Source organism: Cavia porcellus, unplaced genomic scaffold, assembly GCF_034190915.1.
Source record: "Cavia porcellus strain 051 isolate PalLab524CR breed Dunkin Hartley unplaced genomic scaffold, mCavPor4.1 scaffold_12, whole genome shotgun sequence".
Classification (NCBI taxonomy): Eukaryota; Metazoa; Chordata; class Mammalia; order Rodentia; family Caviidae; genus Cavia; species Cavia porcellus.
The window spans coordinates 33,286,115-33,299,391 of NW_026947495.1; the positions used below are offsets into that span (position 1 = coordinate 33,286,115).

Sequence of the window (13,277 nt, forward strand, 5' to 3'; positions counted from 1 at the left end):
ATGTCTCTCTCTCCTGCTGGTTGCTGCTTGCTGTTTGCAGCAGCCATGAATGGCTGCTCTGGCATGCCATACTCTCTGGGAGCCAACTGAGTGTGGACTTAAACTTCCAAGAACTGTAAGAAATAAACCTTACCTTCCTTCATGTTGGCATTGGGTATTTTGTCTCAGCAACAAGAGTGAAAAGTAACTAAGACCCAGTCTTACCCTTATAGATGAAACTCATCATTTATTTCTCCTTAAACTTTTCTGGCACTTTATTTTGTCTTTATATTTCAGTACTTAGTTTATAATAGTACAGGTATTTGCATATTTCTTCATTGCCAAGTGCTTTGACTGAAATTACCAACTGCCCTGATCTAACTTAGTGTAACTGAATCTTCTCTGGAAGAGAAGATTGTCTCTCCTGATTATCTCTCTTCATATCGCATTTACTCTAAATTTGATATTATTGTTCCTTTCCTCACTTGAACACAATCTGATTCTTATTACAATTGTGTTATTTTTCTATTAATCACAGCAAACTCTAAAAAACTTGGTAAAGGAAGATTCTTTTCAGTTTCTAAGACAGTGTGTACTACCTTTGAGTTTCAATACATCATAGGAAAAAATGTTTTGGGAAGGAAACTGATTTTGGAAATTTTTTTCTGATAAGAATTTTTAAGAATAGGTTTAGTGTCATTTTTCTGAATTGTCTTCAGATTGACATAGTACTCTGCAGAATGAGAAACTTTCAATATATAAAAATAAGAAATACTATTATTCAATGACATTTTATAATAAAATGCAGTAGTCCACCTGTTTCTACGGTTTGTCTTTCCATGTTTTCAGTACTTCACCATCAACTATGGTCTGATAAATAGGAAATGAATAGTTCTAGAAATAAAAAATTCACAACTTTTAAAAACTTGTACTGCTCTGAAAGTATGTTCTGAAATTCCCTGTTGTGTGTGTGTGTGTGTGTGTGTGTGTGTGTGTGTTTGTTTTTTGTTTTTTTGTTTTTTTGTTTTTTTTTGGCATGTCTCAGAGCATGAGTAATCCCTTTGTATAGTGGATCCTTGTATTATTTACTACCTCCTTAGTATTGCTTAAAACATCTAGGTTATCAGATCCACTTTTGTAGTATCACAGTACCTATGTTTTCCTAAACTGTGTGTCAAAGCCTGTGTCACTCACTGCTTCATCTCCTCATGTGGGCATTGTATCAATGTACATCATCACAAGAAGATGGGTGAGTAAGACCAATAAGAAATTTTGAGGAGAAAGCACATTCACAAAATATTTCCAATACAATAATAATCTTTCAGTGTGCTTAATTAATGCATAATCTTTGCAATATGTTTGTATGTATGTATGTATGTACGTATGTATATGGGAAAAAACAAATGTGTATAGGGTTCAGTACTAGCTACAATTTCAGGCAAGCTCTGGAGGTCTTGAGATATATCCTTGCAGATAAAGAGAAACTGCTGTACATGGAAAGCTATGTAAAGAAAATAAGCAGAGTGTAGTGGTGGGGATCAATAAAATGTGGTGTTGGGGAAGAGGGGAAAAGAAATCATAGCCAGAATAGAGAAAGAAGAAAAATTAAAGAAGAATCAGGTTAAAGAAGAATTAAGGAGAAAAATCAGTCTAGCCAAAAAGAAGGAAGATCTTGACAATGTTTTCTGCAGACTGTTCCCAAGGAAATAGTCATGAAAGTCAGATATGAGGCTTTGTGAATGATTTTGCCTTTTGACAATATTCTGTCACTAGGCAAATTATGGGTTGATTATAAAATGTATACAAGAATGCAAATTTTATTTGACCCTGAAATTTGTGTGTATGCACAGGAAGCACTGTGTTCTATAAATGGCATAAGCCTGGGCTATGTAAATTCAGTGGTTGGTGTTTTTGATCCAAAGAGATCAAGGTTCAGCCTGAGTAAGTTCCCCTAAAAATGCAAAAATCTTCCCCTTCCTTCCTCCAGAAGGATGGTTTGACAATGTTCAAGATCCAGCAGTTTTCCAGGTGGGCCCCATGAGTCTCTGGTGACCTCACTGTAGAGTTCTACAATCAAGCTTGTTTGATTCATAGATTAAAGGTTCTGAAAAGTTTTGCATCAAGGAACCCACCCATGGTTCAAATAGGTTTGTGAAGCACCAGGCTAAGCAAAGTCCTCACTCCCTTTTGAAGCAGTTCCTCCTGTATTTAAACTATTCCTTAGTGTCCTACTGTCTGCTACTACATACCATGGTCCATATCCTCCATGGCCCAGAAGTCAGCAGCCTCAGCACCCTGATTATATGTGAGAAATGAGTGCTCTGGGTGCACTATAGTTACACTGAATCAGAAACTCTGAGTTGGACTGAGAAGCTGCCAAGGGATTCTGATCTATGCTAAAGTTTGAAAATCCCTGTGGCAGGAGAGATACAGAAAAGGAATCAGGATGAGATATGGCCTGGGGAACCAGGGAGGCTCAGAAGGTGGGAAGCAGCCTGAAATGACATATCCAGAGTGTGGGTCAGAAGGTACAAGGACTTGGGACTCTAGAATAGGTATAGTACCCAACCAGAAGGCCAACTCTTGTTCTTTGCACCTGGCTTTTGAGGCCTGTATTGGTTTTGAGACTGAGATGAGATCAGGCCTGTGTATTTATGAGCATCTTGAGGCTTTGTGTTCAGTGAATGGACTTTCAGCAGTGCAGCTATCAAGCAGGTTTCCTTCTCCAGCCTGTGAGAACTGCTGTCTTGATACCTGCCTAGCAGGTGGGGTGTGGTCTATCTCTGTAGCTTTCCCCAGAACTTGTTAGAAAGATAGTGGAATTTTTAAAGGCCAAAATATGGCTTGTCCTCTAAGGTGGTGTTGACTGACACCTTAAAAATAAGTAGAAGGCAGGGCTTCTTGTAGTATCCTTGGCCTAGGTCTCAGCATGGGTGGCTTTGAGTCACCCTTTCTTCTATTCACCTACTACGTCTTGGCCACTTAGGCAGTCACTTCCTACTCTAGTCTCCTTTTTCTTTTCCCCAGGCTGTCAAAGAGGACCAGGGTAGCGCCCAGCCAGCCACAGGTTTCTGGGGGAAGGCTGTGCTCCCCCATCAGTGGCTCACCACCAACCTGTGGCTCCTTGTAGTCATCCAGATCCACATCCTGAAGGCAGACAAGACAGGGCAATGGAAGATACAGACAAGGCAGAGGACTGTAGACGTTTTCAGTCAAAACTATCTCCATGTATAAGCAAGGAACAAGATGCATCCACCACTGTGACTAGAGATATTATCTGAAAATACTCCAAACACAGCATGCATACACACACACACACACGCACACACACACACACACACACACACACACACACACACACACACACTGAACTGATAGCTTGAATCTGTTGCGTAATATGTAACATCAAGCCTTGCATGCAGTCAGAACAAAACTCCAATATCTGTAAAATATTTTTTTCAGAAAAATATATAATTTATTTTGATTACCTCTAATTTTTACTTTGCAATTATTAAAAGAACTCTGTTATTCTCAGTTAAATAATTTTATAATACATTGCTCATGTAGGCACATAAAAACGAACATAAAAGCAAGATTAATTGGTTAAGGAATTCATAAGACAAGTACATGCATTATAACCCTAAGCACCATAAAGTGCAAGTAAAGTGTAAGGTTTTTCTTTTATAATATACGTACATTCCTCTAAAACCACATGTATTTGTCAATTTTGTTGTCCCTGAGACAAAGTGTCTGACTTGAAGGAGAAGAGGTTTAATTTGGCTCATGTTTTTGCAAGATTCAGTTCATATTTATCAGGTTCCAAGACAGGAACATCAAGGCAGAAAGTATAATAGAGTGAAGTTTCTTAGTTCATGGAAGCAGTGAAGCAGATTAGGGAATGGAGCCAGAAAAAATCCTCAGAGAAAAGCACGAGGGATCATTTATAATATGCAGGATCAGGCCTCCATGACACATCCAGGCATACCCAGAAGTGTGCCTTCCTAACCCCTTAAGGATGTTTACAAGACAATGAAATAGATACGAATAAGCTTAATCATCACACAGTCATTGAAATGAATTAACGACTGCATCATGAGCCCCAAAGTTTGTCTGTATTTAGAATCCATTTTTGCCTATGCCCACTCCCTAAGCTATCACTTAGCTATGTGTCATATGTTAGCTTACATTCTTGAAGGGGTATATAGAAGTAAAAAAAAAAAAGCATAGAGAATTTTTTGCTCCTTATTATTCCCTTTGGAATGGCTTATTCTCTTAGTAGAAGTTTGCAATTCTTTTTGTTATATATATGGGTAGTCTCTTCCTTTTTATTGTCTTTTATTTCATTGTGTAGATAAACTAGAGTTTGTCCCTCTGGATTGTCTTTTGGAATAAGGTACATACTTCTTCACCTCTTTCTGCTAATGTTGATGGGGAAAGCATTGGTCTATACAATCTTTAATCTTCTCTTTAACAAAAATTTTGCTTGAATGTCTATTTCATAAATGTTTGTTAAGTATTAAACCATTGAGAACATTGCTTTAGCAAAAAGGAATACTAAATGTTAGCTTGCTTTCTAAGTTGTTATTCAATTGATTTTTGGCATTAATTCACAGGTAATAGTTCTCTTTCTATTAAAATAGGAATAGAAATAGTCCTTCATTTTACTATTCACCTGGTTTGACCATTGCCTTTTATCTATCTAACAGACATAAGAATACCATTGTTATTGTTTCCTAAAAATAAATCACATTTTTTAATTTTATTAGCTTTGCAAGTGCCTACTCGTTATTTTTTTCAGTGTTGTATAGGAATGCCCAGTGCCAAGTATGCAAAGTCCACATAGTTAAAGAGCTGGAGTCAAAAACTGGGCAAAAAGGAGATCTGTTTCAGCCAATTCAGAAGCTGAGTTTGCGCTGCAGATGTTGCTTTAATGAGATGATTTATCCATTTGCAAGAATTTAGAGGCAGTTAAAAAGCATCATGGATGTATGAAGAAGCACCTAAAGTTCTTCTGATGTTAATACCCTTTAGTTATCTTTGTTGCCTTTCAAATTAGTTTTTCCTTACTGGTGTTCCTTTAAAATAAGCCCATGAGGATTTTTCTTGTGTAAGTCAGGCTTCTAAAAGATCTATCATCTATCTATTTATTTATCTATGTATCTATGTATCTATCTATCTGTCTGTCTATCCATCTACCTATCATCTGTCTCAATATAGACCAGTATATAGAGAGAAAGGTAGAGATCAATAGAACAATATATTGTTAATTTTCTTATAGATATAGATATAGATAGATATAGATGTAGATAGACAGATAGAAATGGTATTGATTTTCTATATTTTCATACTCTTCATGAATGTTATTTCCCCTAAACCAGCAAACTTGGTTCAGTTCACATGAGTCATTAAAAAATAATTTTAAATTCTCCCTGAAAGTATTGAAGGGAGGGATCATTATATCTGCTCTGCTCTGCTCTCCACCATTTCTCTTCCCTTAAATTTGACCGGATTAATATGAATTTTTGATCCAGCAACAATAGCAGACAGTGCAGGTGGTAATGTATGAGTGTAGAAGGGATAACAGTTAAGTGTAGTTGTGAATAAAAAAGCTTTTCTGCTCAAGACAGTTAGTTGGCACTATCAATTATATATAAGAAAGACTATCATAATCCTATTCAATTTCTTTGTAGAATTAGTAATTTCAGAGATGATGGCATGCTGCCTACAAAATTCTGAAATCTTCTATCTTGTATATTATTCTTTATTCATAGAAATTCCAACTGATAACTGCAAAATAGCTATCTTCTTTTTCACTACTCAAAGAGGTAAAGACTTTTATTTATTTAGTTTTAGTAACCTACTAATTAATAAAGGCATGTACCCACCAATAGTTTTTCTTGGGAAAAGTATATATTTAAAGTGTCACAATTCTTTTTCTCTTAATTTATCAGGACAACACCATAACATGCAGAGATCTACAAATTCTGATACCTCTATGGAAACACTGAATTCTACCCACCAAGGCACAGGAGCTGTGCAAATGAGAATCAAAAACACCAACAGCCACCATGACAGGCTGAGCCAAACTAAATCCATGATCCTCACCGATGTTGGGAAGGTCACTGAACCTGTAAGTCAAATGCTCTAGATACCTAAGTTCACTTATTAGACAGAATTTTATTTTCTTTTTAAAAAGAAAAATAGCTTTGTTTTAGTTGTTTCCTTAATGTGCAGCAGAAAACTGTTTTTGCAATGCATTTTATTTTGCCTACTTATGGTCATAATAATATCCCCAGTTGCACAAGAAGAGCTGGGTCTAATCCAGAGTGATAAAGTGGATTTGGAGCTAGGCTGAAGAGCACCTTTGACTCATTTTAAGGGCCTCTACTATCATGCTTCAGTGTCATAAAAATAATGAGGTTATGCTAGCATGTGGTGTTTGTACTTCCAAATACAGTACATCACTTTGAAAAGCCAGAGGCTAAAATTAGCTAAGAATAAACCGAGAAAAAAATCTTTAAAAAATGTGAAAGTCTCTTTCTTAAAATCATCCAATAATATATGGTAGTGAAAATTACTACTTGATTTGAAATGGGCTCAAATGATTGAAATAGTGTGGCTATTTAAGGTTTGGAGAGGAAGACATTCTGTCTCGATAATGTGTCATTAGGAAGATTTGAAATAAAATAGAGATGAACTCTACTGCCAATTGTGTCCCTGGCCCTGCACGCATCCTGAGCCACTAAACCCACTGATTGCGATGAGTCTCTTCTGGTTAATTTTCTTCCATAATGGTGGTAACTTGCAGCTGAGGCCATAGGATGTTGCAAAATTATTTATGCAATGTTAGCCATTCTTTTGGACCCTAGATGTACTTTGTTTTGCACAGTGAGAGCAAGAGCGAGAAATAGGTTAGCTAGGGACAGGCTGGGAGTCCCAATCACCCTGCAGAAGCATGTGAGCTATTAATTGAGTGTTCTGTTAATATCATAGGAGCCTATGAAATATTCAGCTCCCTAACTGAGTTATTAAGTGAGATAAACTTGCTGAGTATCATGTTGCCGATTACATTTATTCTCCATTTTTCACTCAAATTTCAAGTAAAACATTAACTCACAGCAATCTCAGGAGGCTGAGAACTATATGAATTTAATCATTCTTTCCTCAGGTGTTATAGACAAACTTAGCATGAGAAAGCCAGTGATTATTTTCAGGGACTAAGAAACACATCCTTAGATAAGGTAACTGATGAGAAATGCATTTTCCTTTATTTACTTTCTCATTTAAAGTTATTGTCTGCTTGGAGGCACAACACTGTTAGTTGACTTTAGTTTTAAAACACTTAAAATATTCCTCAAGTATGAACCTGAGACAATGGTCTGAGTAAATTATTGGAATCTCTGTATCTATTATCCGTAAGAACTGTACCTTTGAAAAAGTTTAGAAGTTAAGTATATTTAATGATGCCTAACATATTTTATTGGCTGTGTTTAACAAAAGGCACTATGCCGCAGTTGTTTTTGACAAGCATGAAAACATCACAGCATGAGACTGCAAAAGGAATTATGGAGAGAAATTACAAGTGATCCATCTCTCAATGAATTATCCACCTCAATAGCCCGCAGAACTCAGCTACCAATTAACACCTACTTTATTACATGTTGGGATGTACTTAATAACTTTCATGTGTTTATGCACTATTACCTTGACTGATGCCTCTTGTACAATTAGGCATAATTGGCATATCAATATGCAAAAGTTAAAAGGATTAACCCTCTTAAAACTAATGAGCATTTCTGTATCCAGCTGCTAAATGAGACAAAATTAGCATTTTTCACTTTTGGGCAGGATTTTATCATGCAGTTTCTCATTGTTGATATTACCTTGTTACATAACTTTAGTTTGGGGGGTTGTATGCTGGACTGCAAGAGAATAAGAGTTTTCCAGAGTTAAATTAGCTATAATTATCGCAGCTTTTGTTTCCGCATTCTTAGCCTGGGCAATATGTATTCCACGATAAGGAACAAAATAAAAGTTACTTTTGGTTATGTGTGCTCAGTGCATAATTACATAAAAGGGGTATTTTAGTGAGGATATGTCATTTCACCGAGAAAACTTGGCTCAGAGATACTGTATTGAAAGCCTGCCCTGGCACTAATTTTCTTTCTGTCTCAGTTCTTTTCATCTCTTTTTTCCATGCACAATTTTCTGACTAGATACTGACAGAATGCAAAGTATTTTGGCATATTTATTCAAACAAGCCTGTTAAAGTTATCTGCTCAAGCTAAACTAAAAACTTGATTTTTCAGAAGTTGGATTATGGGGTTAGGTCAAGGGAGAAATTTTTGAATTCAGGAAAAGTGGAAAGTAGCATACTGTTAAAAATGTGTCACGTTCATGGGAAGCATAGCTTGTAGCAGTGACTCATCCATGTCATTTCTACAGAAAAAAATGTGTACTTAAAAACCATACTTATATCGTGTACCCTCTTTAATAAATATGTCTCATCTATATTGCTTTTCATCAGTATAGAAAGAATGCAAGTCTAATATGGACTTCCTGAACTGTATGATAACACAAGGATCTTTATTATTTATTATAATGATTATTTTAATGTTCCAAGGTCGTGTCATTATTATAGTTTTATCATTAATTCACAAATACCATTTATTTATACTGTGTACATAGAATACAATATGAAATTCTCCTATATATGCAATGTGAGTCTCTAAGTATCTTAAATGAAAGATTAGTTTGAAAATGCAGAGTATTTGCTTAGTCCTACATTCATTAACACAACTGAATTTGCTTGTTCATTTAAAAATTTTGATGACATAGATGCTGCAGGGAAACATTCCAGTAGAACAGTTGTCAATTCTCAATTATTTTATTGCATTGTTGTCTTTAAACCTCAAATAATTTTTATTTGGTTTAAAAAGCAAATAAAGTTTTAAAAATTCACCAAGCTTACTTTTCTACCTGGGGAGTGTTGAGGTGATGGGAAGTTCGGAGACAGGGATAGAAATTAAAAGAAAATTGCTCTTCTGGAAGAGAGATCTAGGGAGCTCCATTCAGTGAGGAAGGAAGCTCTTTGGTCTCACTGATTTGTTGCTCATCCTGAGTTCTAGAGTGAAGCTTTTAAAAGTGGATGGCTTATTTAACAGAAAAAGCAGATAGCTGAGTGAGAGTAAATGGGGCAAGTGAAGTGTGCCTGTTTAAGGGCTAAAAAGGCTAATGTGCAATCCTGCAAATGGCTAATGCAAAGGGTTTAGCATGCTTTGATGTTATTTATAAGAGGGGTGCTCCAGACTATGAGTCAGTTTAGAATAGATATTAATGAAGAGTTTAAATAGCCTAAATCAGCAAACTGCAGACATAGGATTTACAAGCAGGAGCGATTTCAGCATTTAATGCTCATGCTTTCAGCAGCAACATATATGAATATTCACCATTTGCATCTTGAAAACTCACAGAAGGACATTACTTCATTCATGACCATCATGAACAAGAAAATATCTTTTTATTGGTGCTCAGATAAAGAGTTAGGTCCAGCCATTCCTAAACATTAACATACAAGCTCCTTTTCCTTCCATTAACAGACTGTGTTTGTTCATTTTTCTTTTCAATGTACTATCAGGAAAAAGAGGAAACAATTTTCTTTTGTTTCTTACTTCTGTGATTTAGGATACTTGCCAAAGTTGTGGCTAGCCAAAAAGGCAGACATAAAAATTGCTACTAAAAATACAAGCCTTCTGTTTAGCAGAGTTTTTAAGAAATATTGTGAGATTGCAGGGCTTGTCCGTGTTTACTTCGAATCAAGCTTATAGTTAGGTTTGAGGCTTTGTTTGTATAAATTGTCCTGAAGTAGATCCTGATATTTAATTAAAATGACACTAAATCACATTGAATTGATAAGACTTGGCATCTCAAACAAAGGTAATTGCCCGTATTGGTTTTGTGCAAAAATAGCGCTGCTTGGAAAACGTGCAGCCAACACAGACTGTCAACTCCATTTATAGATCAATATGTGAAAACCATTGATCAGCTAGGCATGTGTAACAGTAACACTTTGCATTTATTTGTTGTTTTTAATACCACATTAAGGCTTACAGGATTATAGGCTTCCTAAATATTTTGACTTCTTCATAAATATATGATCTGTTGCATGTTAATTAAATGAGAGTCTGCAGCCATTTCTAAAATTGTTTTTAGTTTGATGATTTCCTTTTATTGCTGTGGATCCTATGATCTGAAAATGGATTCGTTTCCTTCTGCATAAAGATTATTAAAGCTCATTTTAATGTGTCCTATTTAGTGTGAGATGTGACTGCCTTTTTGCTTTGAAAAATATAGATAGAGACAATTATTTTCTCTTAGCGAGTGGCTGATCTCTTTTTATTAACTGGGCATTCGCAGTGCTCACAGTAGAATTATTTCCTGACATATTTTGCACACCCAACAGATAACAGGTCTCCTTGATTTCCCTGATAGGACATTTTTTTTTTCCTTTTCTTTTTATCTAGCGCTGTAGTACATGCATCTGATCAAACAGTATGGAGAAAATAAACTGATCATCTCAATTAAATTCTAGACACACACGTATATAATTGGAATTCTATTTTTCTGATTTGAGAACAAGCCTTACGCCTTTTCTTACACTGCATTCTGCAGTTAAATCTTTCTTATCTCATCCGAGTAGGGACAGTGTTTTGTTCCTAATCTTTATGAACTGTTGTAGATGACATTTGTAAGCCATTTTGGTTTATAAGGAAAAGCTGCAGGACAGTGGAGTGAGCGTCTCTGTAGATCTAAGCCTCTGATATGAGTACGCAATAATGTGTCTTCCACTGCAATTTTCTTTGCCATTGAAAGGCCAATTCTGTTGAGAAATCTTTTTACGTCCTCTCTCTCTATATTAGTGATTCTGCTTCCAAGATAATATTTAGCATAATAAAAGAAACAAGTTTTCAGAAAGAACAAAACACAGTAATAAACATGAAATTCAAAAGTCAGCTAAGGTAACTAGTGTGTAGGGTACTTTGCAAATGTGCTGTAGAACAGATGAAAAAGTTTGTTACTGAGAATATGTGCCCCGAGGGAGGAGAAGATTCAAAGACATTTCTTTCCTTTCCACACCATACCATCTCATACTGTGAACATCCTTAACTGCATTCACCAAGTACTAACTGGACTTTGCAAAATGTTGAGAAAGTTTAAAATGACATTGTCCACACTTTAAGAATGAGTCAGGGATTGTGAATTCATATAATGTAATGTGCGGTCTCCATTTTAACTTGATATAGCTAAATTTGTTTATAATCCTACTGACTGATCATGGATCTGACTGTACATGAGATACATTTTTTTAAAAGTTAGTCCTCTGATTACTAATGTGGATCCAAAACTCTAACCTTGTTAGCATCTGGACTTATTTCCATAATAACAACCCCTTCAGAACCTACAAAGTAATGAATAATTGACAACAAATGAAATGTTTTGATAGTTGTCGGCACAAAGCATGTTTAATGTTTTGTGTTGCTTCCTAGCTAATTATGTAGATGACACATTTGTCAGACCTTGACTGCCATTAGAAACGTGTTTCCAGAGGGGAGAAAAACAGGCTATTCATAGAGTAATTAACTAGAATGCTCAATGACCTGTGAGAGATTCAAATCGCTGCCAGTTCAGACATTGTTTTGTTACAGAGCAGAGGGGTAATTAAAATTCCAAATTACAGTCCTATGATGGAGCATTTGTTTGTTGACAGTATACTCTTATTCTAGTTTGTTAATTCTTTTTTAAATTGCTTCTAATCCATTTTATAGCTTTAGGAGTTCCGTCTTTGAATTCACTGACAACTAATATTATAGTAAATTGTACTTCAATGGAGTAACTGGTGCTTCAGTTTCAAGGGAACTCAAGGTGGGTGGGATGACAGACTCCTTCCCCAACTGACATAACAAGTCCTGTCAGTAACCAAGCTGCTAATGTGGAGCATCTTGTTAAGTACTCTGTTCAAACTCTGTGTCCAAAAGAAATGTCAACCTGGAAAATACCGAGATAAAGGAAGAAAATAATGACAAACAACTAAAAAGGAGAAAAAAAAAATCTAGTTCTTAGCAAGAAATGATTGATCAAGTAAGTTCTGATTCCAAGGAGGAGGAGAGAAAACTTAGAGCTGAGAACGATTTGGAGAACAAGGTCGTGCCTGGTATGCTGAGTTCATGGCAGGGGCTGCAACAGTCTGGAAAGCTCACATTTATCACTCAGAGTGACAGGTGTTACAGTGATACCTCAGTCTCAGGTCAATAACAAACCCTGGGATAACTGGGATCACCAAGAGATTTTCCAATGAAGTAACAAAAGAACACCCCAAATCGGAGGGCAACAACTGTCTAAAAATTTTCAGCTCCAGTGCAACATTTATTTGGGTTGCTGAAAGTGAGAATATAGTTTTATTAAAAAGATCTGACAGAAGTCACACGGTGTTTGATGCAGGCGAGCTGACAGAGGCATCCAGTGAGCACTGATTATCCCGAAGTCACTGTCAGCTAGGATTGATTTTCACTTTCTCCGTTTATGTAATGGTTCCTGTAATACAGCTGACCCTGAATCACGTTACCTTGTCATTTCCCTGCATGGATCAAGAAGAGATGAGCTGAAAATAGCTAGACACTGACCTTGAACTTGCCAGAAAAGTGAGAAGTGACAGTGGGGTTTTTCTGTAGTACTTGTACAAAGACGAAGTCACGCTGTTCTGTGTTGAGTTCACTGTTAGCAGCACAAGGGGGCAGAGCAGTACTGAAGATTACAGGTGAAAGCGCCTGGCAGCAGCCTGTAAAGCCCGGAACAGTGAGTGAGAGCCAGAGGTCTCATTTTTACATCTTAGTGTAGACATAAAGGAGAATTACTGATGAATCAAAATCTCAGGTCCCCTGATGTTCATAATCAGTAATCTAAAAGTGTACATTCTAATTAAAGGAGGTTACCTAATACTCTGAGTGGCAGCAACTATGCTTCTCCCTACGTTATTTGCATAAAATTTATTTAATTCACATAACACACTTCACTCTAAAAATAACTTCTAACCCTTGTCAATATGATTAAGAGAGTTTAATGGCAAATTTCCAAGGTGATATGTATCATTATAGGTACCAGGAGATATAAACATAATTTCTACACTTATCAAGAAACACTAGACAAAATTAAAATGAGAGTATGCACCCACACATAAGTAAAATGTGAGTTAAAAAATGGCATTTGCCTTTTGATTTAGAGCTGATTATACCTCTTTCTCC

General features: G+C 36.1%; 1 protein-coding gene across 2 annotated transcripts in view; it reads left to right on the plus strand.

Moving 5' to 3' along the window:
• Arhgap15 (Rho GTPase activating protein 15) overlaps positions 1-13,277 on the plus strand; it is a 591,921-nt gene that overhangs the window by 28,521 nt on the left and 550,123 nt on the right. For both annotated transcript variants that reach the window (XM_003478711.3, XM_063259030.1), the window contains exon 2: positions 5,931-6,109. In XM_003478711.3, the coding sequence (XP_003478759.1) occupies positions 5,945-6,109 (165 nt within the window). In that variant the 5' untranslated portion in view covers positions 5,931-5,944. The remainder of the gene's footprint in view (positions 1-5,930; positions 6,110-13,277) is intronic.